General features: G+C 45.9%; 2 protein-coding genes across 7 annotated transcripts in view; both read left to right on the top strand.

Moving 5' to 3' along the window:
- The window catches only part of SRSF4 (serine and arginine rich splicing factor 4), an 11,585-nt gene extending 470 nt beyond the window's left edge, over positions 1-11,115 (top strand). Inside the window, exons 2-6 of the mRNA XM_021375367.1 lie at positions 5,488-5,630; positions 6,527-6,639; positions 8,358-8,572; positions 9,448-9,531; positions 9,704-11,115. Of these exons, the coding sequence (XP_021231042.1) occupies positions 5,488-5,630; positions 6,527-6,639; positions 8,358-8,572; positions 9,448-9,531; positions 9,704-10,469 (1,321 nt within the window). The 3' untranslated portion in view covers positions 10,470-11,115. The remainder of the gene's footprint in view (positions 1-5,487; positions 5,631-6,526; positions 6,640-8,357; positions 8,573-9,447; positions 9,532-9,703) is intronic.
- LOC110387325 (lethal(3)malignant brain tumor-like protein 4) overlaps positions 14,481-27,652 on the top strand; it is a 45,200-nt gene continuing 32,028 nt past the window's right edge. The window contains exons 1-3 of one of the 6 annotated variants that reach the window (XM_021375361.1): positions 19,152-21,952; positions 23,102-23,262; positions 26,548-26,701. In XM_021375361.1, the coding sequence (XP_021231036.1) occupies positions 23,149-23,262; positions 26,548-26,701 (268 nt within the window). In that variant the 5' untranslated portion in view covers positions 19,152-21,952; positions 23,102-23,148. Of the gene's footprint in view, positions 14,655-16,849; positions 17,159-19,151; positions 21,953-23,101; positions 23,263-26,547; positions 26,702-27,652 lie in introns of those variants that run through there. The other 5 variants (XM_021375362.1, XM_021375363.1, XM_021375366.1 and 2 more) reach the window with 5 other exon arrangements.

Raw genomic sequence — 27,652 nt, 5'->3', positions numbered from 1 at the left:
CGGGGGGGTTGGGACGGGACGGTGGGGGTTGGGGTCCGGGTCTCTACGGCCGTGGGGCTTTGGGGTGGTTGGGGAGAGCCTGGGGAGAAGGGTGCCCGGGTCTCCGTGGCGATTAAGGGGACGGGAGGGCAGAATGCCTCGGTCTGATCTGGGGAAGTCCCGTTTTAGGGAGAGGAGGGCATCGCTTCTCAGCCGGGGTGAGCTGCGGTGAAGCCCCTTCCCGGCACCCGGCCTGGTGGGGCGGCAGCAGCTCCCTGCTCGCAGGTGCTGAGGGATGCAGCCAGCGCCTGCTCCCTCCCCAGCACCCGCAGGTGGGATGCCCGTGGGCAGCCTCCCCTGCAGTCATGTGTGCGTGGTAACGTGTGCTGCTCCGGTAACAGCACCTTGCTGCATCTGGAGGGTGGGATCCTGCTCCGCCAGCGCTTGCAGGAGACATTCAAGTGTGGATTCTCAAGAGAAAACAAATTGCTGCTTTCTTTTTTCCTTTCTCTTGAAGCTGCCAGCCTAACGAGCGCTGGTGTCTGTACAAGAAACCCAACTTGAAGTCTTGTTGAGGAAGACTGAGTGGAATATGGAATTTGTTGCTCTTAGCCAAGAGAGCCAATTATCACTTCTGTTTGTAAGCGGAGGAGAAGGTTCTCATGTAAAAGTTAGTTCTGGAGCATAACAAAAGGCTTGCTAACTTTTTATACTGGCTTGACTGGGAGGTGGATGTAGAACAGGTCTATAAGACAAATAAAAGCCATTATTAAAGCAAACAAATATGCACATATTGGTGTTTTAGTCAGGTAGTATTGAAGTCTGCTCAGATGTTCAGTTGAGCATTGTTGAAGTTCATGGGAAATCTTGTTTTCACGTTGTTCTGTGAAACCTCCGAAGGAAATATTTCTATTCTATAGACAGATGTCAGCGGGGAAAAAAAATCCTTCATTAACAGATCTAGATCTACCAAATTGCATGTCTGATGCAGCTAATGGACTTGTCCTCTTGCTTTATTGAGAAATGCCTTTCAAGGAATGGCCCTGCAATGCCAGCTGAGCATTTAGAAGTGCTCTGTGAGGGGCTGCGTTGAGCTCAGGCGGTCAGAGCTGGAAGCATCACTTGGGGCATCCTGAGTGCCAACAGCAACGGGCTGCAGGGGGAAAGAGAAGGCACAGCCTGTACCTACAGTGTGGATACCCGGAATGCAACACCAGAGTTCACCTGGGGGAGAGAGAGTTCAAAAGTTGTGGATAACTGGAGGGATACAGGAAAATTCCTGTAGCTGAGCGCTCGCCTGCCTTGCTGTCTGCTGGTTCTGTGGTAGGTTGCTTCTGCTGTGGGTTAGGTAGAGCTCCACATATGTTTCTAGGATGAACGTTTTTAGGGCTATGTCCTGCAGCTCTCTCCAGCTGGACAACTATTCACTCAAACAATCAGATTTGATGCCATTCTGCTTGGGTTTGCCTCGCGCTCGGCGCTCGCTGGGTCACTCTGTCGTTTGCTTTGTTTGCCCCATGATCCTTTCCTGTCAGCTTATTTTTAGCAGGGCTTAGCAAATGATTAAAAATGACTGTGCAGTGTTTCACTTTACAGAGTCTTTCAGTTTCTTCTGGAAACGGGTGGGCTGTTGGCAGTGCTCAGCCTGCAGGAGATCAGCCTGTCAGTATTTTAGCAGTTAAGCTGAAGCGCTTCAGCAATAAGATGAGCCTGGAATGCGATGCAGCAGAGTCCTCAAGGCTTTGCTGGGTCTCGGTTGTTGCTAGTTGTAACTTAAGCTTGCAATTCAAAGTCTAAGAACAGTGTTTACCTGAGGGCAGGACTGGAGAATAAACATCTACTCCCTGTAGGTCCTTCCATTTCAGTTTGAAGTTTCTGGTTGCGTGCTCATAGTTTTCACGTCTTTTCCTACTCAGAACTGCGTGGGCATCTGGAGCTGTGCACGGCAGTAGTATGTGTATTAAGTGACCAGAAAATTGGGCTTTTCAGCCCGCTTTTTTATCTGCTGAAAACATGAGAAAACGAGCAGTAATAACGGAAGAGCTGGAAGCTTTTGCTGGTGGTGAAACCAATTTGCAATCTTGCTAGCTTGAACAAATAATTCAGTCTGTGTACTTACCTGCCCTGCGTCACCCTGAGCAGCTTCCTGGTGTTCATGGCTTTGCCTTGGAGAAATCCCTGCGAGAGGAGGGATGGAACTTCTGCAACACACCGAGGAGCAGAGATCAAAGCTGAAAGCTTCAAGCTTCAATTCTTTCATCTCGCTGAGTTCAAAAGCTGTGTTTGTTGCCTACGGAGAAGTGATTGGGTTTCCCTGCAAAATATTTGACTTCAGTGAGAGCAGCTAGTATTAAAACATCGAGTTGGCGTCACAAAATGGTGATACCCAGCACAGCTGGGTGTTAGGAGTCACAATTCTACTGAACTGTTCTTATCATTCCCGTGGATTCGTGCTTTTCTCTTCCTTAATATTAATAAAGGTGAATAAGATGAGACATTTTCTGTTGCTTTAAGGTGTTTGGTTTTGCTAGGAGACCACTGGTAGCAATGTTTATCATTACTGAAGCAAAGAATGACTACCAAATCTTAAGGGATGCTTAAAAAGTTGAAGTTTTAAGTGTTGAAATTTAAATGTTTTCTGAGATTCTAACTTCAGGAACTCATTTAAACGAGTGTTGTGTTTCAAGCAGTCTGAAGATGCTTTTCCTTGCAAACACGCTGATATTCCCTCTCCTGACTGTGGCTTCATCTGAGCAGGACGACCCAAAGAGATGAATTGGAATGGACTGTAAGCTGTTAAATTCTCTTTCAAGAGAATTTCCTATTATTTTGGGTTTTTTTTAATCCTAGAGCAGAAAATGGTGTAGCTTCACATTATCTGGAGTAAATTGTGCTGACGTTTTTAGTAAGTAGTCTTATGCCACATATGAAGTAGTAATAGTAGACATTTAAAAGAAGATTTACTTGCACTGCTGTCATATAACAGCAGGTTCAGATTGCTGTAGTGAAGGCAGTGTCAGCAGTCGTGGCTTTCTGTGGTGTAAAACTGTGCTTCCAAAAGGGTTTGATTCATGGGTTTGGATCATCCAGTGCAATATTACACATATTTAACAGGTGCATCAGCATTACTATGAGTGGTATGGAGTGTGAGTTTTTCTTCTTCTTGTTGACCCATCTTATTCTAGGGCTACTTGTGTATTATGCACTCCTTGGTGAGCAGGATGAACAGCATAGGGTAGATACGAAGTCTTTCCTTTTGGAGCAAGTGAGGAGAAAGAAGTGCAGTGCTTCCAGCTGAAGTTTGGCCGGTCACAGTCCTCTCTGTGGGACCTTCTTGGAGGTGTTTTAGTGGGTGGACAACAAAAAAAACCACAAATGCATGGTGAGGGTACCAAGTTCTGCCCTGCGTGTGCTGCAGGTGAGCAGGAGCAAGCTCAGTGCTGTGCTCCCATCAAACTCTGATGTTCCTCTGTTACACTAGCTTTGTTTGTGTCTGCAAATTCGTTGTCCTGGAAGTGTGTGGCTGGTGCAGAGCAGGTGCTTCACCTTGTGGGTAGTTGCTTTCAGGGTGACACCAAGCTTTAAATGCATGAGCTTCTTTGCTCTGTTCTTGGAGATGAAGGGAAGAGAAAAGAAAGGTCCTGTCTGAGTGGTTTTATGACTGTGGTTGTTTCAGTTATAAGCCAGTCACACTTGTTTCTTTCATGAAGCTACTGGGCTTGCACGAGAATGCAGCTACCTTACTGGGGATGTTTGGATTCTTTCTTAAGTGATCTGTTTGATGCGGTAGCATTACATAGTCAGGCTGGAGCTGCTGCCATCTAAATGGTTGATGGAGGCAAGGAGAGTGCTTAAAGATGAAGCAGTCTGAAAGAGGAGGCCAGCCTTCCTGTCTCACAGATTTGTTATTCTTGGTGACTTAAGCCAGCAGCACGCACCAAGCTCCCCCACCTTGGCTTGCAGTGACCCAAGTTCAGGCTCTGTAGGCTCGCAGCAGCCTGAGTTTGGGTCTGAAGTAAGCAAAGGGGAAACAATTTTCTGTTGTAGCGAGGCTGTGAACTCTGAAAAACAACACCGTGATGCTTTCTGTCCTCAGACCCATTTGTATATATAATGGGCATTTTACACAGTGTTATTTTCTTTGTGTGTGCATAGAACTGGCAGGCTTGAGTTTTACCTCAGTGCTCCCGTGAATTTGCTCTGCAACCATAAGAAAATCACGAGTGTGCCCTGAGCACCCGCTGTAAGAAATGATTTTAAAGCCCATCCTCTGGGATCCTGAGCATCAGGGATCGGGTGCTTGCAGCAGCCTGACGTTCACACTCGTGTCTGCAGCGCCTTTGAAGATTAAACTGAAAATGTTGTCCTTCGTTTTCCAGGCAAACAGCGGGCTGCAAGCATGTCTCTCTGCATTTTTTTGGTAGTAGGATGCCAAAATGTCCGTGTGAATATTGACACTAAGTGCTGCTCTGCTAAGGAGTGCACTTGGTCCAATCTGGAAGCCTGAAGCACGGCCAGTGTGATGGATGCTTTCATGCACAAAGGCTTTGTTGGAAGCTTTCTGCTGCCAAGTGTTTGTATGTGAAGAAATGTCACCCTCCTGCAGGGCCACATCCCTGGGGAGGGACCTGGCAGCATGAGCTGGGAACACGCAGCCTGCTTCATCAGCCTGTGAGCTTCACTCTTCCACTGTTTTGGTTAATACAACTTATTTAATTATTCCGTGCAACCACAGGCGTCGTGCCATTCCCAGGCATGATAGGACAAGAGGGAATGGTCTCTGAGTGATCAGACACTGGAGCAGGCTGCCCAGGGACGTGCTGGAGTCGCTGTCCCTGGAGGTGTTGAAGAACTGTGTACACGTGGTACTTAGGGACGTGATGTAGTGGCCAGTATCGGTGGTAGGTGGATGGATGGACCAGATGATCTTAAAGGTGTTTTCCAACTTTAATTCTGTGATTCTTTGGACCTGCACCCCGTGCTGTCTTTGCACTGTCTTGGCTGCAGGTGGCCTCTGTTTGCCCCAGGAACTCATCTCTGCTTACTGTTGCTGGATTTTAAGTCTCATAGCAAGGCTTGGACTGGCTGTGCTCTTGAAGTGTTGGGCTGTTAGAAATCTGGTGGACCCAAAGCACCTCCTGGGCCTTTTCTGCCCAGATCACCAGCACTGCCCACAGTCAAGAGTAAAATGAGTCCACTTAAAAGAAAATCCCTTTTCCGGACTTGTCTTCACATCTCCTTTTTTGTTTGGCCTGTTAAGCACGGTGTGCAGCCCGCATCCATTTGCATGGGTAGATGAGTGTTTCCAAGTGAGGTACAGCAATTAACACAGCTTCTCAGCAGAACCAGGAGTGCAGCTGGTGTTCACCTACAGGGCAGCACACAGCGAGGTACCCTCGTGTGCTCCTGCAGCGACCAGCTCCGGGATGCAGCCGTTTCGAGTACGGAGTCCTCAGGCTCAGTTTTGAATGCTGCTTTTCTCTCTATTTTCTCCCCTTGCCTCCCTAGGTATGGCTTCGTTGAGTTCGATGACCTGCGAGATGCAGATGATGCTGTTTATGAGCTAAATGGTAAAGATCTTTGTGGGGAAAGAGTGATCGTTGAGCATGCCAGAGGCCCACGTCGCGACAGCAGTTATGGTTCTGGACGCAGTAAGCACTACAATGCATTTGTATCAGTGACTTTATTTAAAATAAAATATTCTTGCTTGTTTTTTTTTTTTTTAAGTAATTATAAAAGAAAACGATACGAAGTTGTGAATAGTGTTTTGTAACTGTAAATGTAACTGTTGATCTGAATATTTAACTTGTTGTATTAAACTATTTAAATGGATAAATTAATAAACACGCTTTCTTGTGCTATTTTTTTATTATCGTTTTGTTTTAACTATTTTAATGGTTTCTTTGTAATGTGATGTTTAACATAGCTTTAACAAAGACCTCAATGTTTTAATTAAGAGTCCTTTGAGGCTAAGATGACTGCCTGTTCCATTTGCTGACCTTGGGTTACCTTTCCATGAGTGGCTCTTTGAACTTGTGGCCCTTGGCTGACCAAAAAAGGAAGCCATGTGACAACTGCAACCTTTTCCCATTAGACCTGGGTGGTGAGGATCCCAAGGGTTAGAGACAGATGAGATTAATCTGAAATAGGTGCCTGAAAATCTTTATTCATATCAAATACTCAGAAAACTTGTAAGCAATGTAAGTAACATTAGTAAACCGGTTTAATTTGGTTTCTTCGTTCGATCTGTTTTAAAGATAACTTAATTGCATGTTAACTTTAACTTAATTATAATTCTGTGCATAGCTTTAATTACGTGCTTGTCATAATTTATAGCACTTTGTATCTTTGTAACGTTTTATACGAGGGGGATTGATATTTTTTATTTTTATTTTTATTTTAGACTTGTGGGTGTGTGACTTTTTTAATGCATTTGAAAACAGATGGGGCAGAACATTTTTGTCGGGGGAGTGGGGGGAGGGGGGTGTAGACTGAGTGCTCCATTTCCCTGGTTGAAGTACTGCTGTCTGCTTGTCACCTCCTAAAGGTGGATATGGTTATAGAAGAAGCGGAAGAGATAAGTACGGTCCTCCTACCCGTACAGAATACAGATTGATTGTGGAAAATTTGTCAAGCCGCTGCAGTTGGCAAGATCTTAAGGTATGGGGCCCCTTTCTTTACCCTTTCTCTATTAAAGAGCACAAAGGGTAAAAAAGTTAGCTTCTGTTTCATCAGAGGAAACTCATACGCCTGTCTTTTTTGACTCCAACTCGTTAATAAGTCTGTGTGCTCGTATGCATACAAGTAGGTTTTTGAAGTAATGCACACATTAAGTCAGTCTTGATGTGTATTTGTGTATACAGAGTCATTAGTGTTGCATGCAACAGTGGGAGCTGCACTTGCAGGCTTGGTGTCCTCGGATGGTGGGAGAAAAACATTTGCCTTAACAAACCATCGCTTGCAGATGAGTTTTATCAATAAGCCCTGTGGAAACACTTTAGTCAGGCCCTTGGTAGGAGTCACCAGAGACAAAGGAGCTTGCCCTTGTCCATTTGGATTTGAACCATCAGCTTTTAAGAGCTGTTTGGGAAAGACAGCATCATTCTTCACAATCCCTGTTAAAAATTTCCACAGCGTGAAAAACTGCTTTAAAGGGCATTTCAGGGAGAGGATGCTTCCCGAATGAGCAACCATCTCTGCCAAAAGTGAACATTGTCTCAAAGTCTGAAGGGATGGAAAGTGATTCTCAGCAGTGGAAATGTTGGGTAACACTGTGTAGACAGCAGTACATCGGAGTCCCCTGGAGGTGGAGTTGTGATTATCTGCATAGTGGACTAGAGGGGCAGGACAGGGAGCAGCATTCCAATAGTAGGTGCAGTAAGACAGTGTTTCCTTATTGAACTTAGCAGCAATGGTTGAAAACACTTGTTCTTACAGGAACGCTTTCTTTATGGTTCTCTTTTAAGGATGTGTAAAATTTGTTCTAAACAAACTTTGACGTAGTACAGACTGGTCTGTAATTGAATGTGTAACACTAGTTCAGGTACGTACTGAGATTCTTCAAATGTCTTTTGTTAATGCTTCACACCATCAATAGCTTGTCTTTGCTTCTGGTATTAAAAATTGTAAGTAGAGCATGGCATGATTAATTCTCTACTGGATGCATTGCTTTTCTGAATAGCTTTCATTTCAGTGTAATTAAGGTGGGAGTAGCTGGGTCAAAAACAGACTGAACCGAATTTCTGTGCGCTGTTTCCATTGCAGCTGAAGTAGCTAGAGGCTGAGATGGCCCTGTGACAGCTTGCTCTGAGCAGGGCTGACCTGTTTAGTGATTGAAACAGAGAAGCCAGGTAGCATGAAGTGGGGGGAAAATGAATTCAGCTTTTATTTGTGTGGGGGTTTCTTCCAGCAGAATGAGATGTACTACCTAGGTGGAGGACAACGGGAAGTCTGCTTGCTTTATAGCCCTCTTGCCTGTGTGAGGCTTTTCCATATTCACCCTTTAAGGGTATACCTTTGCCCAAGTTACCTTTGAAAACGGGATTTAGAGAGCAAGCACTTATTTCTTGAAACACTTTTGTAATTTATCATCGTCCCAACCGTACTGACATTAGACTCTAGATGGGAGACCTTAAATTTTTTGGCTCAAATTATTAATGCTTCCTTAGTCCTAATCACACAAACTCTGTGAAATTGTAGTGTGTAACTTGGCTTGCTCGGGAACTTTTGGCTTCAGTACTGCAAATGCTCTTTGTTTAAAACCCTTGCTGACATCAGTGTGACTAGAAGAGGCTATGCAAGCATCACTGAGAGATGAGCAGAGCCTGGAAGCCTGACTCTGGATTTGAGGCAATGGTTATTCTGTCCTCTTCCTCTAGGATTATATGCGTCAGGCAGGGGAAGTGACATATGCAGATGCACACAAAGGAAGGAAAAATGAAGGTGTGATTGAGTTCAAATCCTATTCTGACATGAAAAGAGCCCTTGAAAAGCTGGACGGGACAGAAGTAAATGGCAGAAAGATTAGATTAGTGGAAGACAGACCTGGATCAAGACGGCGCCGCTCTTACTCCAGAAGCCGAAGCCATTCAAGGTATGTCTCCTGGTAACATCACTCAGGCTGAATCTAACTGCAACTTACACAAACGTGCAGTGGGTTCCAAAACACCTTGGAGGTGTTCCGACTTCTCAAGAAATCGAGTTTTTGAGAATTTATTAGTTACCAGAAGTCACCACGGGAAGTCTCATATCAGAGTTCTTTTCTTTAGTGAAGGTGTGTATCAGCTATCTAAACACATGGCAGTATGCTACTGCTCTTCCCAACTCCATTAAGTCTGTAGTCCTTGCTTTCTTGCAGAGGAATGCTGTGTGGCAGGTGGAGCTGTGCATAGAGAATGAAGCAGAAAGTACTTCTAACACTTCAATTCTGAACGCTGTGTTCTGCCTTAGGCACCAGGACTAACAGTTCTTCCCCAGTTTGGAAACCCCCACCCATTCCCTGTTCGTAGAGATGTACTGCCTGCTTTGTGTGATCAAGAGAAGTGCTTCAGCACACACTGCCACGTTCCATTTTGGGATGGAACTTTGTAATAAAATTCAGGCAAACTTCTACTGTTTGTGGGAGAACTCATGAATTTAAAGCTCGATTTCATGTGGATTTTCCTCTCTCAATCAGTTGTGATTCCTGCTGTTCTCTTATGTCTTCACCACTCCCCAGAGGTGTGTGCAGGTCAGCAGATAGCAGCTTGTAACTGGTTCATAACAATAAGCTGCAAAATGAAGTGGGCCTATTGCAGCTTTTAGCTAAGGAAACATTGGTGTGTTGTGCCTCCTGCGTAAGGATTCCAAGGTTTCTCAAAAGTTCAAGAGGCCTTGAAAGGTGCTTTGACGCCGTGGGCTTTTACCTGCAGGAGACCAGAAGCACTTCATGGGCGTGTGCTAACGTTAAGCTGATTGATTTTGTTCTAGGTCTCGCTCTCGAAGCAGGCATTCTCATAAGAGCCGGAGCCGCAGTGCCAGCAGCAGCCGGTCCAAGAGCAGATCAAGATCCAGGTATGTCTTTGTGGTGGGAGAAATGGGGGTTACTCACTTAAACTTAGGATGATGCTTCTCATTCAAGTGGGGAAAGCAGTTTTCATTTTTCCTAACTTACGCGCAGTATTTAAGTACCAGTCAAATCCAAGCTGCACTAAAGTGGAGTTGTCTGTTGCCTTTGCACTTTCAGGTCTGTGTCCCGTTCCAGAAGCAAGAGCCGTAGTCGAAGCAAGAGCCGTAGCAGAGGCCAAAAAGAGAAAAGCAGGACTCCAAGTAAAGAGGATAAAAGTAGGAGCCGCAGCAGGAGTGCAGAGAAATCGCGGAACAAGACTAAAGATAAATCTGAGGGCACTCTCCATAACAGTGATGAGAAAGACAAGAGCAGGAGCCGCAGCAAGGAAAAGAGCAGGAGCAGGAGTGGAAGCAAGGACAGGGGAGAGACAAGGGAGAGTTTGAGGAGTAGAAGCAAAGACAGGGAAAAGAGCATTAGCAAAGCTAGAAGTAGGAGCAAGAGCAGGAATGAGAGTAGGAGCAGGAGCCACAGTAAGGAGAAAAGGAAAAGCAGGAAGAGAAGCAGGGATGACAGCAGAAGTAGAAGCAGGAGCTGCAGCAAGAGTGAGAAAAGCAAGAGACGCAGCAAGCGAGACAGCAAACCAAGTAGCAAGAAGAAAAGGAAGGACAGCCGCGAGCAGTCCAGGTCAGTCTCCAAAGAAAAGGAACATCTAAAATCAGAGTCTGACAAAAAGGAGGCAAAAGGTGAGGGTGAGGATGCAGCTGCCCATGTGGTGTCTCGCTCTAGGTCTAGGTCAATTTCCAAATCAAAACCAAATGTCAAATCAGATTCCCGTTCCAGGTCAAAATCTGTTTCAAAACCTAGGTCCCGGTCCAAGTCTAGGTCTAGGTCTGCCTCTAGGTCACACTCCCGATCGCGGTCAAGGTCTCGCTCCAGATCCTAACCTTGCTGCAACCATACCCAGAGCGGTCAGAGAAGTCTTTTGTACGTGTTTGGTAGTTGTAGCACAAGTGATTGAAGTAGAAAACATGTCAATGCTGTATATTTTTAACTGCCCTGATGGTGTGTCCGTCACCGTTAACGGCAGCGCTCACTCCCTGTAATGCTCTCTGGTGCAAGGCTGTTCAGCTTTTCTACTATCCTACAGAAAGGTTCTCTTAGAATACAGTTCTTCCTAGATCACTGAAATGGCCTTGTTTTCCAGGAAGAGCTTTGCAGGGAGTGAGCACTGCGTCTTAGTGGGTTTATGAGATTGCAGTGATGACTGATAGGTAGGTACGATGGCTTCAACAATCTTTGCCCTTGAATTGATGCCCTTTGATGTATGCCATTTAGTGGAAGTGCTAAGTCTTAAGTTTCATACTACTTTTGTTTCATACTTTTGGACTTACAAAGTTGTGAATAGCACAGTCAAAAGGGGATAAAAAAGGTACTTGCAGTAATCTGTGGGAAAATAGAGTTCCATATCCTGGTATTGTGACAATATCCTTGTTTTATATTAATTTTTTATTTATTTTTCCCCGTCTTGCAAAGTACAGTGATCCCTGTTTCCATGAGATTTGAATAAAGACTATTTTTGCTTGATGACATTTGATGGTGATTACCTGAAGTTGTGTTGTGATTGTCACTGCTTTAGATCCGTCAGCGTAAGCTTGAATTTGCAGAACAGTTACTCTTAAAGAATGGGTTCTTGGTTTGGAAAGTCACTTTATATGTAGTGATGGCACTTGAATACAATCAAGTTATTTTAACTTGTTTCTCCCGAAGCACTTACGGTGTTGTTTAGAGCTGTAACATGGCAATAAGAAGAAGAATACAAGAAAATGAACCAGAAAAAATAATGAAGATGACAAGCCTGTTTTCCATTGTCTGTATAAATGAAATGTAGTGTGCTTCAGCTTCCATAATACAAAGAAGATATTTTTTTCAACCACTTAACTTGCTAGACTCAAGTCAACTGAAATCATTGTTTGTACCAGAACATTTTACTCTCTGTGTACAGCTAATGCCGAAGAGAGGTATGGTTGACAGGGAAAACGTGCTTTTCTGCTTTTTGCTTTGTTTTGTAGATCATCAGTTCAATTGTTTCCTCTTCTGCACAGTTGGCCTTTCTTAGGGTACCGTTAAGAAATGAAGGGAGAAGCACGGTGCTTTTACAGTTGTTTTTCTAGTCTGGCACACTCAGCGGGGGGACATAAAGCGGATCCAGTGTTTACTTCCTCTCTGATTTCATAATCCCTGATTGTGAGATTGGGATTTCAGTCATGAAGCAGGACTTTATCTATGGGAATTATTATTAGTCTGAACCAGGTGGGACAAGAACGTTACAGGCTCCGTTAGCATCAACAAACCTTTGTTCTGAGTGTTACACAGCAGTGAAGCCATCTTCTCCAGTAACAGAGCCACTTGGAGTTGAGGCTAAAGCTCCAGGAGCTTTTCTTCCCAACAAAACACCTCTGCTTTTGGAGGAAACATTCACAAAAGACAAATGTGCAGCACATGTTTTTGAGGAGCTCTGGAAGACTAGAGAGGACTGAGGGGTGGGCTGCTCCCCTGGCATGTCCTCAGCATCCCTCTGGACTTGCAAAGGAAGGAGAGCAGCTTCTAGCAAGAGTACTATAAGCAGTCCTGAATAACACTCCAATTTTACTGTTGTACCATTAGCAAATTACTAAAACTGGACTTTCTACAAGCTCCCGAGTTGGCTTTGAATTAAGAACTAATATCCCTGGCACTCTGCTCTGCCTTCTGGAGCCAGCAATGCTCCCGGAAAAGAACAGGCGAAGCACATCTCATTAATCCTTCCTTACTCAGTTAGGGAAGGTTGGTTACAGCTTTATTAAAAACTTTTCTGTAGCTAATCTCAAACTGCTAACCATACTTCTGATGGCAGTTCTTGCAACTAGATGTTAACTTCATAGGAACAAGTGATTTTTTTTGTATAATTTGATCGTTTGAAACTTGCACTACCACATTAAAAGATGAAAGGGTGATAGATCACAAGAGTAGCTTTCAAGACAATATTTCTGCAGCGTGTAAGAGAGGGCTCAGGGCTTGGTGAGTGGCTCAGGCTTTCTCAAATGTCATATTACTGCAGGAGCATGAGAAAGCTCTGCGGAAGTGATATTTGATTTCCTTTGAAGTGTGAGACGTTCAGTTCCATGGTTAGTGCTTTCACGTCTTAGGCACTCATAATGTTTGCCATTCTTTCTGCTGCTTGTAAAAAAAAAAAAACAAAATAGGCAAGGTGCTGGCAAAGCCGCAAGATGATGATGGTCCTTGAGGTCCCTTCTAAGCCATTCTGTGATGATAATAGGGGATAATTAGCTTAAACGCATTCTAACAAAATCTGCAAATTTCTAAGTGTAGGCAAGCGTTTTAAAATAAGTTAGTCTGGCTGTTGCTGTCTGACAGCCAATGCTGCTGCTAGTGAAGTGTGTGTTTTTAGTAAGGGTGCTTAGCGCTTTCTTCCCCAAATACCTGAGGTGTTTTGAGGGTGGAAGTACATGGAAAAACTTTCAACTAAGATGTACAGTGCGCCCAGTAGATGATGGTCTATAAGCCATGAAGGACAAAAATTAATTTGAGGTTGCATATGTGAGTGTTTTGGGCCATGCAGAAGATAAGGAGCTAGCACCCACTCTGCATGGAAATGTCTGTACTTGCAATGGGATGTTAGCGCAGTTTTTGGATGTAATCCATTGTTGCAAGTTCCCTGCTTTTGTTGCTGCCGTTTTCAAAGCGGCTGATTGATAATTGCAGGCAAGTTACCAAGAGGTGGAGAAAGCAGGTTTTGATTAAGAAAGCGTTTGAGAGTTGGGCAGCCCAGGAGTGATGCGGTGTAAGGAACAGAAGCAGAAGTGCAGTGAGGCTCAGCAGGGGATGATTTCTTCCAGAGGAGATTTCATCAGCTTTAACAAACAGAAAGCTGCCCGACTAAGGCACTGCCCTGGCTCTCCACTTCCTTGGGTACTGAAGACTCTTGTGCTTTCCCCTAGGAACAGCTGATTTAATTTGTGTACTCATCCTTTGGGTAACTAAAAGCCATCTTTCATAGTAAATCCCATGCAACTCATGGTGCGCAGCACAAGGATGTGGTTAAATAACTCACAGAGCCAGCAGAGGTGCTCGGGAAGAGCAGTTCAGCTCTGTCAGTACGGTCCAGTTCTATCTCAAGGCTGTCTGAACGTCACCGAGCAGCTCTTCCCTGCGAATGCTGAGTACAAATGCAGCTTTTGCACCAAAACCTTTGGCCAAGTGCTGGCACTGCACGGTTTCCAGGCTGCATCTTCCCCCGCTGCCTGCATGGTGCTGCACCGCAGCCTTGTGCAGTGGTGGGTATTGCAACAGCAGTGCCAGCAACAGATATATAACATCACCGATGCTGCATGCATGGCTGGAGAGGAAGGCTCTGCGGGGCATCCCAGGTGATGCTGGTATGGGCTGGGGCAGACGTGGGGGGCCCGGGGTGGGCTTCCAGCAGCACTGAGAGTGCCTCAAGGCACAGAACCCCGTGTTTTCAATGTGACTTGCACGTGCAGATGAGGGGGAGGAAATCTGTTTGTTTTCTCATTGATTTTGTGTCCCTCGCCCCTGGGATGAGGAGCATCACGATGTGTATTTCCAGTGAGCCGTCACCGCTCCCATTTATTTCCCTGAGATCCCATTGTATTTGTCGCTGCCTGGAGCCTGCTCTCGCTTTTTCGATAGGAATGAAAACGAAGGAAAAAAAAAAAAAGTGTCTTTAAAAAAACACCACCGCTTCTTTTATTGATTCAAAATTCAAATATGGGGGAAAACGACGTTCCCAGCTGAGAAGAAACACAAGTTTACCAGAGCGGCGTGAAGCAGCATCTACCAAAAACCTACAGCGCGAACGGCGGCGGAGCTCACGAGGGCTCTCCCGAGATCCCCGTTTCGGACGTCCGGAGCCGCCAGTCCCCTCCCGGCCCCGCCCGCTCTGCCGCCGCCCGGCCCCGCCCTGCCCCCAGCGGAGCCGGGCCCGGGGCCGCTGCCGGAACCGCAACGCATGCGCGCTGCCCGACGCCGGTTCGCTAATCGTTGCCCGAGTTGAGGAGAAAAGAAAAGCGCGGGGAGGCCGGGCCGGGCCGGGCCGGGCCGTGCGGCGGTGAGTGGCGGTGGGGCTGGGGGCCGCCATCTTGTGGCAGGGGCCGGGCGGCGGCGCTGAGGGCCTGGGGGCGCGGGGCGGGCGGCGCGGGGCGGCGGGGAGCGGTGGGAACATGGCGCCTCCCGCGGTCAGGGCGCCGCGGCCCCGGCGGAGCGCAGCGCAGCGCGCGGCCCTCGGCTGCTCGACGCCCGCTGCTCGGCACCACATGGAGCCGCGGGCACGGGCGCCTCCGCTGCGGGGTCTGGAAGTCCGCGAGCACAACTCCAAACTCACTTTGTCGCGAGCTGTGAGCGCGATAGAGCTGGGCAGGCTTGCTTCTTTCTCCCCTGTTCTCTCAATTCCAGTCTCTTAGAACCTCACCGTGGCGGTGCTGCGCTGGGGTTTGGCCTTGTGTCATCTCATTGCTATTGCCACAAATGTAGGAGCCCATTGGATGATCAGTTTTTGGGTTGTGGAGCCCTATATCCCAAAATATTTACAGCTTGTGCTCAGTGGGGTTCAGGACAGGAAACCTGGGCACAGGGCGACTGCAACACTGAGAAAAGGTGTGGGGGAACATAAGCAAAGGAGAGATTTTTGGAGGCTTAACCAAGCGGTAAGCTTGAACGTAGATGGAAATTCTACACGAGGAAGTAATGCTGTCATGCTTTCTTAAGGCAGGTTCTGAAGAAGAAAAGCGCAGAACCAGTGATGTTGAGGATTAATGGATTGAGGGAAGGCCGGTGCCGGATAAATAGAGCAATAAACTCAGAACTTTGGAAACATTGTCCGGTGTTCTGCGTCAAGATTAGCATGGGACAATCTTAATGAAGTTTGGCGTTCGGAAGAATGAGATTAGGACGGTTTTATTGATGCTCAGCGCTGCAGGGAATTGGATTAGATTTTAATATGAACGCGTTTACTGTAATGTATTCAGGTACTGCTTAGATGTGTAAAAAAAAAAAAAACACCAAAAAAAACAAAAACCACAACCTCGCATTTGTCTGTCATTGGGATTAAGGGATAAAGAGCTCTGATGTTTAATGCAGAATTGCGTAAGGTGTCTGGTACACATCATACTGCATAAGAAGAGGCATTAAAGAGAGGGAAGTGCTCGTGTTGCTGCAGCGCCTGAAGTTGGCTGCACCTTTTTCTGCCATTAAGGCTGAATGTATGTCAAATAAATTGGGATTCATCATGAGCGTGGAGATGGAGACTGAGCCGGGCTGTGAGCTGCCTGCCCAGCGCAGCTCCGTATGCCATCACACACACTCAGGCAGCGTTAATTTAACTCACCTTTGCTATTTTCATTGCCATAATGAGTCAGCTGTGGTGTGATGTGTGGTTGTGTGCAGATGTGCTCTGCAGACAGCTCTTGACCGCGACTTCATGTGGCCTGAGGGTGTTTATTTGCCTCAGGGATGCTTTCTGCATTTTCATTCTTTATTTGCAGGAATTTTAAGGCGGCAGTAGGCACGGGTCTTTAGTGTGATGATATTCAAAGTAACATCTAGTATTTTTTTTAAGAAACACCTGCGATTTCAGTTTGTAATGGTTGACTTGGAATTTTGTCATTCTGTCTATAGGAGAAGGTCTGGCTTTCCCTTATTTCTCTTCTGCCATCCTACAGAGCTTTTAGTCTACATGTTTCTATGTGTGATTATATATACATTGCGTTGTGAAATTGTGAATTTGGGGGTGCAGCCTCAGTGTAAGCCCCTTGTCCTTTTCCATATGATGATGACAAAACGGTGGCTCCGTGGAGGCCCCGTGAGCTCAGATTTTGCCTTTTTCTGCCCCTTGGTGATTCTAGAGCTCTTTTCCAACCTCAATGACCCTATGATTCATATGAACCCTGTTATTTTTGGAGGTGAGAAGTGCAAAAGCCTGCCCATGGGAGGTTGTCTCCAGCCCAGGAGATACCACTGCCACAGGGATGCCACGCAGAGGCTGTGGAGCGTGACCTGCTCTGAACAGGATGAATTTTGGGGGAATTCTCCATTGCTAGAACTTCAGGATTTGAATGTCAGGAGAAGAGTTAGGGTGGGTCAAAACCAGGCTGAAATGCAGTAGCAGCTGCTCTGCATCTTTACAATCATCCTGTGGAATAACATGGTGCTTCCTGAATTGCAGCATCGGTTCTTCTGCCCCAGAAACACACTTTTCCCTCCCCTCCTGTAGTTTATAACAACAAATGCATTTCTGTCTTTTCTCAGCCTTCCACAACGTGTTTCAGTGCCGCATCCTTCTGTCAGACAGAGGAAAGGAAAAGGGGAGTAGCACAGTGGATGGAAGAATTAGATCAGAAGCTGGTGGGAAGAATGATCAAACGTTTGCTTGTTAATGAACATTGGCAGCTGAAAGCTCTGGCACTTGGCATCAATTAGCTGGCGCAGCAAACTGGGATCCTACCACCCCAGGCCTTCCTCATTAGCAGCACTGACTGCGCTCAGCAGGTGGAGCACGTGTGTGGATGTGCTTCCCTTGTACAGCCAGTCACTGGGAGCGTGGTGATGGGCAGACTGGTATGTTTCAGTGTGGTGTTTTATTTTTAAATGTAGCATCTCTTGCCTTATCTCATTCATTATTTTTTTTCTGATCAAATCAAGCAACCTGTCTCTTGCAGCCCGTGTCAGGATGGGTTTCCAAATAGTACGTGACAGCCCTCTTGCATTCCTGATGCTGGAACGTGTATAAAGTTATTGAATAAATAAATAAAAGGCATAGGAACTAGGCTGTGTGATGAAGATAATGGGTTTCATTTAGGCTTTTTGTTCCCCCTTTGTGAAAAAAGGCAGAGGCCTTGCCTGTTACCTGTTCTTTTAGTTGTCATTCACTTGCATTCAACTTCTGTTTTAAGTGCATTGTGGGCTAAATAGCAATGTTGCTGACAACGCTTTCAAGTTTTCTTCCTCTGCTGGCCCTTCTGTGATACCTGTACTTGCTGAAACTGCTGATGGAAAAGCAAGGGTGGAAAATAGCCTATGTCTGATGGCAAGCTGTGTGGTGTTTTTTTTCCCTGAAAAAGTAATTCTAGCTTTTTGTTGCATTAATTCCTTCTCTAAACGTTTTAATGTTCAGATTCAGATGATTTTCTAAGGAGATTCCTTTCTGTCGTAGCCCTTCCTCCAGCAGGGACAGTGATAGTTTTGCAGTCCTCCATTTGTTTAGCACAGGGAAGGCATGCAACGCTGAATTGTTCTTCCGATTCTTTCTCCCCCCGTGCATACAGTTAACTGAAAGTAGCTTGGGTATTTTGATATGGCCGTCTACGCCAGATTGTACTGCACTTCCTTCCTTCCCTAGTAACGCTAAATCTACCAGTAACAATCTGACTACATTCTTTATCAACCTATTTAGAAAACAAATACCAGGGGAAAAAAAGCCTGGTTTGTGATTTTTATTGCACAATTACCTACGGTACAGGCACTCTGTCTGGTTCTGCCTGTTGAGTTCAGCATCAAATGGATCTGAACAACAAGCTTCTGTTTATTTGTACTTTATAAAGTTGCTCGGTCAGTTCTGAGCACATATTTTTCTTTCCTTTTGAAATACTTGACCTCAGCATGCATTACTCAACGTGGAGCAATTGCTGTCAGTGTCACTGTGACCCATTAAAAACTGCTTTGGATGAGGTGCTGGTAGTTCTGGAGGTTAATATGAGTTGCCTTAACGCCAGTCTTAGATAATCAGCCTTAATTTTTTTCCCCAAAAAAAGGATTAGATGGATATTAAATAAAGCACAGTGTCATTGTGGGGCTTCAGAACAGAAGCAAATGAAACAAATAGTGCAGAACTTGGACGTCCCTTTAAAATTTCTGTCTGGAAGTCTGTGCCAACATGCAATCGTTGCAGATATCAAAATGTTGGAGGACAACAAAATGTAATGGCGTGCTCCTCTTCTTTTCTTTAACTACATCCACTTTAAGAGCATGTTTTATTGCAAAATTAATTCTTTGTGTCTTAGTTAAGCATTTAAGTGGCGACTGAACTTTCAGTTTTCCATTAGAGGAACCACTTTATTTTTTTTCTCCCAGCACTATAGTTTTTATGTTACCACAAAATTGACTTTCTCTTGAATCACAAATCTTCCAGCTTCGTTACAGGTCATTACGTTCTGAGGGAGAGTAGTTCTGGTCAAGAGCAATGGGAAGCATTTGTGTCTTGCATCTGTTGTTGTAGAAGCGAGCACAGGTTTAGAAATGGCAAAACTTTGGGCATCGTATGGGGAATATCTTACAGCACCATTTCAGACGTTCTGAACGTGGCAGTTTTTTCTGGGGTATGTGTTCTTGTGGCACTGAAATTCGTTGTTGGATTCATGCAGTGCAGCAGGTTCTCTTGGGTACAGAGTTTGGGGCCGGCGTGGCACCATCTACTCCCAGCAGGGCCCGTGGGTGAAAGCATTTCAGTTCCTGCTCTGCACCCTGGGTGCCTCCCCCAGCACGTGGAGCTGGGGAAAAGAAGCTTGCCAATAAATGAATTCAGTGAAAGCTATTACAATGAAATCAAGACACGCTTGTGTTGCTAGATTTCAGAAAATAAACGGCAGGCATTAACCCTGTGGAGGTGAAGGGAGGTTTGGGGCCTTCCTTGCATCCCCGTCCTTCCCTGGGAATGGCTTCTCCAGCACGGAGCTGAGTGCCTGGTTCACCTTCTGCAAGAAAATAGACAGGGGAAGGGCTGCTGTGCTGCCTGTGAGATGGCACAAATGGAAAGAGAGTGCAGGATGGGTTTGTGTGCGGGACGGGGTCTGTGCAGGCTGCATCCCGTAGCGAGCACGCACAGCCCGTGCAGCTTTCTTTTGTCAGCTGAAATCGATATGCGTATGCGTGTACGTGTTGGGATTTGTTTTGACACAACTGTGTCAAGAAACCAAGAGATAGCAGCTTATGAACGACAATGCTGCTTTGGACTTAATACCGGGATCAGCTGCCTGGTTCGGAGTGAGCTCACGATATTGGTGTCTGATCTTATAAATGGATTAAAGCCGCGCAGCCGCGGTGCCTGTTTATTAGTCTTCCAGCACAATAGCAGATAGGTATAATCCATACATTAATGTGTATTGCAGTGACCTTGCAAGGAGTGCATTGTGCCAGCAGACACTGCAAACCCCCAAAACTCAAGTGGTTTATCTCAGCAGTGCTGTGGCAGAGCTGAGACAAAGCCCATGCATGTCTCCTTGGTTGAGACCTGTGCTGTGAACCCAGGTTTGTTGCTTCCTTCATTGGCACAGCAGACAGCAAAAGCTGCTATGTCTTCTTACTCATGCCATTCAATGCTTGCTAGTGGCTACAAACGCTTTCTTTGGAAATGCGTTGGTGCAGTTGCAAGCTCTGAAAGTTCATTGCAATCTGTGCCTGTGCTGATGAGGTTCCTGGAGGTGAGGCTGGGCTGCTGGTAATTGTTTTAGTTCAGCCTTGCAAAATGTTACTTGCCCGAGGTGAGTAATATTTTTTGATGGGCGAGTGAAAGATCATCAGTCACCGTCATTGCCTGGGACAGGCAAACAGTTTTTGTCTGGAATGGTAAGTTTTGAAAGCCGTCCCAGAAACTGGATTAGCTGCGCCTCGTGAGAACTCCTTCGGTTTTTTTTCCCCCTGTTTAAATTGCAGTTCAGTCCTCCACTAATGTCATGAGAATGAATGACAGATATAATATAGTGGCTGTTACATAACTATGCTAAATTTTACAGGAAACGGGATGCACGGAGCTCTGAATCCTGGCTTGCTCGAGCGCATATATATTACACTGAATGAAATGCCCGGCTTTGCTAGGTTTCCCATTCTGTCTCAGGGAGGAAGGGTGATTTGTAAGTTGGCTATTCCCAGAACAGCACGATATCAAATTCTTTCCTTGATGCCAGCTGCCTCTTGAATGGAATTTCACCTCCTACTATACGGAGGCTTAGCCAGAAGGGCTGCGAACCTGAGGCTGTTTTTTACTTGATTTACAGCCTTTGGGTTTATTACATCGTCGCGTTTCTCACATTTTACCCTCATATAAAGACACTGAAATCCTCGTGTCGTTGGCAGTCAAGCTGGGCATCATGTGAAATGGAATTTCTGTTGAAATATTTCTCTTCCCATTAGATCTGATGGTGTATAGGGAAATATAATGAACCCCAATCCACTCATTCAGCCTCCATGCTTTTATTTGTTTGTATGAACTTGTGCCTTTTTTCTCATATTCTCTTTTTTTTTTTCCTCCCAACTAAGGCAAGATGGATGTTAAAAGCCAAAGCTGCTTTTCTGCTGTAACGATGAAGCAGTTTCCCAAGGCTGCACTGAGGTTCAGTGGCAGAAACAAGATCAAAACCTGAGTATTTCGGGCTTCCTCTTCCTGCAGATCTCAAATCTGAAGATAAAGCACAGAGGTCTGGGTGGTAGCATATTAATTAAGAACCGTTTTCTCTGCCAGCGTGCTAGTCATTTATCATTTCATACATCTGAATCTCCAACTTGGAGCTGAATGACTCATCACAGCTTTGCTGCATCTTCTGATAAAATTTCTCAGTCTCACAATGTTAAAAAATGAAAAGCAATCGCAAATAGGGACAAATCGGAAACGTTCGTGCTTGACTGTGGCTCTTCAGAATGTTTCAAGTTAGTTTCTGCTGTCTTTCTAATTGCACAGTTTGCTTCCTTTTATTGAGCTATCTTGGTTTTATTGTAGATGGTTCTGGTAGGGAGTCCTATAAGAACGGTAATTTCTTCATTGCATTTTTCTAGGGCTTTTAATAGATTTATAAAGCACAGGAGATGGAAAAGCCCCATTATCGTGTTGGGCCTTCTCCAGACAGCTCAGGATTGAGCTCAGGATTGTTTTGTGCGTTACGCTTCTTGACAGCAGTTTAATTACTTCTGCAGTTTAATTACGTTCTCCCAGGCTCTGTCCGAGCGCTTTCCAAACCCCCTTTCCCGGAGGCAGCCCTGCAGACAATCGTGGTGTTGCAGCTTCCTTATTTTTAGAGCCTGAGCGCAAATAACACCAAAAAAGTGATGGTTTTGTCCTTGCAGAAATCAGCATCAAAGCTTGGGCCACAAACAGGTGTTTCTAGATGGACCAGGCCACATCAGATATCAATGCCTGCTGAGCCTCTGGCTGCAGTTGTTGGATAGCACCCAGCCTGAGCTTTGGGCTGGGGGTGGTGGTTGGGTTCTGTTTGCATTGCCAAGGACACCGGGCCGGGTAGCACCCGTGGTTCCATTGAAACCAATGGTGGTTAGGCTGGGTGCTGCAGCTCGGCTGTGCTTTGTTGGCTCCCACGTGCACCACTGTGGCTTGGCCTGAGCAGGCCATGTGCTGCTGTGCTGATTGTAAGTAGTTGGGTACGTATATTTGGGGAGAATAAGAAAAAGCAATTGCTACAGGGATTAGGCTGTGCTATCCAAAGATATCTAGAAGCACAGTCTGCATACATCTGTCCTGATTTTGACCTAAATAAGATCATCATACTGGGCTGTCATGCTTGAATTAGAGCTGCAGGAATGCTCAGGCATCATCAATCACCCGTGTCAGGTGTGTGGTTTTGCCTTTGGCTGCAATAAATCCACTCTTAGCCTATAGATAGATGGTTTAGCATGTGGAAGACGTCACGCCAAGAGTGAAGTTCACCTGCCCCAGTGTAAGCACCCAGCGGTTAAACCATGCCCCAGCCTTGTCACTGCACTCCAGTGCTTCAAGAGAGAAGCAATCTGCCAAAGGCAGACGAAGCACATTGTTCTTGGATGATGCCTGACCTTATTACTCATCTAAGAGCTGAGAGCAGACCTGCCCAGCTCGGACATGGGAATCCAAAAGTCAGAGCAAAGAGCCCCATCCATGTGCGGGTTTGACTCGTTTCTGCAGGGCTGCAGCTCAGCTCGTGCCTTCAGCTTTGTGCTGTCAGCAGTGGCTTTGCTCACGCTGGAAAAGTTCATAGTGCTGGCAGCTCAAGGGAAGGCTGCGAATCTTTCTGGTTTGTTTTTAAGCAAGCAGTTATGTTCACGGGTTGGAAATACTCAGGGTACGTTTAAAGGGCAGTAACGTACAGTTAATTTGTGGTCGGTGTTCGTTCAGTGCCTGCCGCAGTAATACCGGAGTAATTGGGAACTGAGGGCTCGTACAGCAGTGTGGCTTTTAGTCAATTCTTCTAATGGAGCCCATTAGTTTGTTTGCTGGGACGTGGAGGCAGTGCGTGGGCAAAAAGCATTTTAAGAGCGTCGTGGAGTTTCCAGCATAGAACCTAAGCACTGTTGCAGTACAGAGAAACCTGGCAATGAATGCTGCTGCTTCACAAGTTGTACTGACTTGTCGCAGTGGCTATGGTATGTGAGTTTTTGCATGCTCCTGTGTATTTATGATTCTGCAGTTTCAAATCCTGGTACCGCTAATAGCCAGAGCGTAGTTCCTACTCAATCCTGAGAATGCAGGATTTATTCTTTGCCTCTTTTTTTTTTTTTTATTTTTTTATTTTCAAACCCCAGTTTTCTTTCTTAAAATTAAATAAAGAACCCAAAGAGTAAGCAGAAAGATGGAACAGAATGTCCCGGAGAGCAGCGTCAGCATCCCGACAGCAGACTGCGATTTACTGAGTGCCTTAGACTGGACAGACGGCGTTGGTACCTTACCCGGTAGCAACATACAAGTAAGAATCCAAAGAACACAGCAAACGTGTGGCCACTGTGCCCTAGGCACTGCAGCAATATTTACCTTACATTCTCTAGCTTGCAAGTAAAAGCTGTGCAGAGCAAACAGTTTGTATCAGACAGCCCAGTCGGCGCTGCAAGCAGGTGGTGGCATTTTAGTGATGCTTCTGAATGCCTGATGATATTCCCTTTCCCCTTCTCATTTGTTGCTCGGTTAATTTCTAAAGGCAGGAAGTGTTTTACATCATTGTTTCCGCTGATGGGAATTCTGGGCCTGATCTTCCTAATTCTCAGTCGTGTCCGTGCAACTTATTCGGGCAAGAAGTCCCCTTAATTCAGCCCAAAATGAGAAAGACTTTTTTTTTTTTTTAAGAGTGAATATTTATAGGGCTGGGCCTTGAGTTTCTTTTCACACCAGTGGTTATTTTTGACAGCTTTTTACAGCGGCCTCTGTCTGATATACTCACGGTGGTGACTCCAGTACAGCTCTCATATAAATCACAGCCAAGATCTGATGCTTGCAAACATGATGTACTGTCGTGGAGGGGGGAAGGAGGTGACTCGACTGTTTCCCAAATTACCTTTAGCTGTTATTTCAGTTTGATTGCACTTCTGGTGGCTGAAAGTGAATGCATAAAATTGTCCTTAAGGCGTCAAGATCTGAATCTGAGGGGGGAAAAAAAAAAAAATCAATTTCTAGAGATAAATTGGAATTGAAGGGACTCGAGAGCTCCGAAAAAAGTCACATTGCTGGTCATCAGGCATTCAGAATCGGGTCCCCCACCTCCTGGTAATGCTGACATCTCTCCCTTCCCATTCTCAGCAGAGCAGAGAAGTCCCTCCATGGGCTGCTAGGAGAGAACCAGCAAAGCACCACGCTGCTTACTTGGATTAAAGAAAACAAGTAATGCAGTATTATTTTAAATTAGATGGTAGAGTGTAAGACCGCTGAACACTGTGGCCAGCGAGTGCAGTAGAAGTGTGTAGCTAGAACGTGATAACTGGCTGCACAGGAAGCTACTTCGTTCTTAAGATGCCAAACCCTTCTTTTAATTCCATAAAAATGCAAAATGCTTTATTTTCCTGCTGCGTTCCAGCTCTGGCATGTGCAATGAAGTACGTTTTTTTTTCCTGAATTCCCTTTTTAAAAGTTCTCACGAGGGACAGATTCTTTCTACGGGGTTCATGTCAATGTGGAACTAACAAATGTGCTGTGTTGAGCTCCTTTGTATGTGCAAAGGAAGATGCAGTCCTGATAGAAGCACAGTTAGCATTTCTGGACCTGAGGGGTGAGCAGTGTTGCCTTGAAGAGCCTGGGGATCAAACTGGAGGTTGGCTCCATGGGCAGCCTGTCCTCAGCAGCAGATCAGGGGCTGTTCATGATGATGGCAGTCTTTTTTGTAACAGTCTTTTGCTTCTGGGGGCTTGGACTGGGATTCATCAGTTAACGAGGCTGCAGGTACGCTATGGAATTCTTAAAGGAAAAGATGGCAACCCCCTGTCCTCCCTGGCTTGGGCTGAATCCAAGCTGTTGATTTGTATGCAGGGGTATCCACTCCAGAGACTGATGTGCTGATACAAAATGACGTTGGCACCCTTCCCCACCTCCAGCTGGGAGCTCTGCTGCTTAATGGCACAGAGAGCTCTGGAGATGCTCCTCCCGCCCACCTTCTGCTCATGGTGCTGAGCTGTCCTCATCAGCGATGGCACCGAACTGCTGGGATGCTGTGCTGTGCTGGCAGTGGGGACAAGTGATAGGTTGCTGCTCTTAAATGGGCCAGTCTGCAGGAAATGCAGAGTTCTTAGCTTAGAATCATCATTTCTTTGTAATGAGCTGTTTCTTGCTGGAATGAAAACGATGCTCGGTCTCTTGGAGAATGCAGAGGAAGAAGTGCGCTTTGGAGAAGCAAGTGCAGCATCTTTGAAGCCCCGAGAAATACAGGCTTCAGATCAAAAGGAGGCAGGGGGAGGAAGAACATTTGGGATGAGGCTTTGATAGGGTGCTGGAGGTGGGATGCGGGGACCAGGAAGCGTGCAGTGATAGAGGGAGAATGGAGCTCCTCAATGTAACGAGGAGCTCCTGCTTCAGAGGCATCGGAACGCTTTCAGACCGAGTTTGCCAGTTTTGAGTGAAGAACGGATGACTGAGCAAAGATTTCAAGCTAATAAAGGGCTGCGAGTAGAAGCTTTGGAGCAGAGCTTGCAAATGCAACCCACCTTTGACTTGCTGCTTTCATTCCGGAGTTCAGTAGCTCTGTGTTGCAGACAGTGAGGAAGGTCAAGGAGTGGCTAATCTTCAGAGCTGTTTGCTCGTCAGGAAGGAGGTCATTTAGATTTTTAATGGGTTGGTTTTTTTTGGTGTCTGGTTGCCTTTGCAGATGGGGGACTAATAAGAGGTGCACGTTTACACTACTTGGCACACCTTAATACATTTATCTGGACCAATGAAGTATTCCTTCATAGCCCAAGAATTTTTTTAAGCTTACCAGTTAAGGAGTCTGAAGTCTGCCACGTACCACTCCTTTTCCACAGCTACCCTGTGATTTGAGTGCTTCACAGTGAGCCTGCAGGGTTTTCTTGCTTTGCATCTCTGTTTGCTCCTGGCCTGTTCTAGGCTGGGCACATCCCAGTTCTCTGGGATGCATGCAAGGAGAAGAGCTGCTCGTTCTCTCTTCATGCCTGCTGTTGTCTGGGAGCACAGCCTCTGCATATCCCCCTGTCCTTCTGCTCTTGTGGGCACCTCGTGTCACCCAGGAGTGCCCAGCGTGGCTGGGAAGGGCCCCTGCACCTCCCTGCATCGTGTTGCTTCGAGGTCCGCATTCCCCATTGCAACGGGATTTTTCTTTTAACAGCTGGGTGATTCCTGCCTGCGTGGAGATCGGGGGGAATTTGCTGTAAATGTGACTGTGTGTTGCTCGATTTGAACCGTCAGAGCAGAGCTTTGCGTTAAGTTGGTTTTCTGCAGGTATTTATTCAGGTGCTCTTGTCATAAGTCTGGCTTTTAAAAGGGGGAGCACACCCAAAGCAGGTGGAACTAACGTGGCTTTCCTTTGGCAATGAAAAGCACTGCTGGGATTTTTGGGAGCCTGTTGCTGGCGTTTTGAGGAAGAGTTATTTGGTGTTACTCATTTTTCTTTAGTTATTTTCACTGCTTTTGTATGTACCTATAGCCATTTCTTTTTGTCTCGTACCTCGTTGCTTCTCAGGGAATCCTGTTCCTTCCTGTTCCCTTTCCTAACCCATTTTCTACTGCTCATTTGCCTGCTTTCTTCTGTTACCTGCAGTACGTTTTAAATGAGTTTGGAATGTTAGAAATCATTACTGAAGTAGAAGCAGAAGCCTTAGAAACTCTTTCAGCCTCAGCAATAAATGCCAGTCCAGCCAGCTTTGCTCCTGCTGCTATCAACACTCCTGCTGCCTCTAGCACTGATCTGGAAGGTGAGCTTTGGGCTGTGGGATAGAATATATGGTTACTGAAGAAGCTGCTAGGGACAGAACTGAAATGTGTTTCAGCAGCGCAGTGCTCCCTGACCCAGCATGTGGAGTGAGTCACTGTCTATTTTGAATAATTAGGAGTATTTAAAGTGAATGTAATTGCTGCACAGTCATAACAGTACCCGGCTCCTGCGTTGTGCTCTCCTGTGTGGAAGGTAAGTGTGGTTATAGAAATGATCTGGGTTGGATTTCTCAGTGTAGTCAAGCATCCCACTGCCACTGAGTTTAAGATAAAACCTTTGGGTGATGCTGAGAAGGTGGAGCCCCTTCTTTGCAGGGCAGCAGATCATCAGTGGCATCGACGTTTGTCCTTCCAGTGTGATTCCTCCACCTGCATGTGGAGCGTGAGCGGGTGGCATAGTGTTGTGCTAGCTGGGGATTTGTGGCCCTGAATGAATCAGTCCCCACTGTGCTGGTTAGCTTTGCAAGAACTTCCTGGAGAGTTGAGTTTAACCTGACTCCTGCTTATAGATACAGTGTTAGCTGCAACATTTAGCTTTCAACATTGCCAAGGCTTTCAGATGTTGAAAGTGTTAGTTTTCAACATTGCCAAGGCAGCTGCAATCTAAATTAGGGGAAACGGAGTTTTAACAGAGTAATGTAAGCGTGTTACTAGACACATGTGTCAATGTAATGAACAACAGTATCTCAGATTGTTCTTTGCAGACCTCTTCTTGCCTTGTTCTTGCAGAAACCAGCAGCACAAAATAGAATTCTTCTATGCCAAGCTCTCAGCTTTTTCATTCCAGACCACTTGGTTAAGCTGGGCAGTCTCCCTTACATCAATCCCTTGTTTCCTGTGATCAAATTGCTTGTTGCTTCAGTAGGGCTACCTTGTGAATGTGCCAAAGTGATCCAGTGCTGGATCACTGGTCAAGGCAGGGCTGCATCCCT

The sequence above is a fragment of the Numida meleagris genome, chromosome 22 (genome assembly GCF_002078875.1).
Source record: "Numida meleagris isolate 19003 breed g44 Domestic line chromosome 22, NumMel1.0, whole genome shotgun sequence".
In the NCBI taxonomy this organism is placed as follows: Eukaryota; Metazoa; Chordata; class Aves; order Galliformes; family Numididae; genus Numida; species Numida meleagris.
Note: the sequence above shows the minus strand (reverse complement) of the source record. Positions and strands in the feature narration are given on the sequence as shown.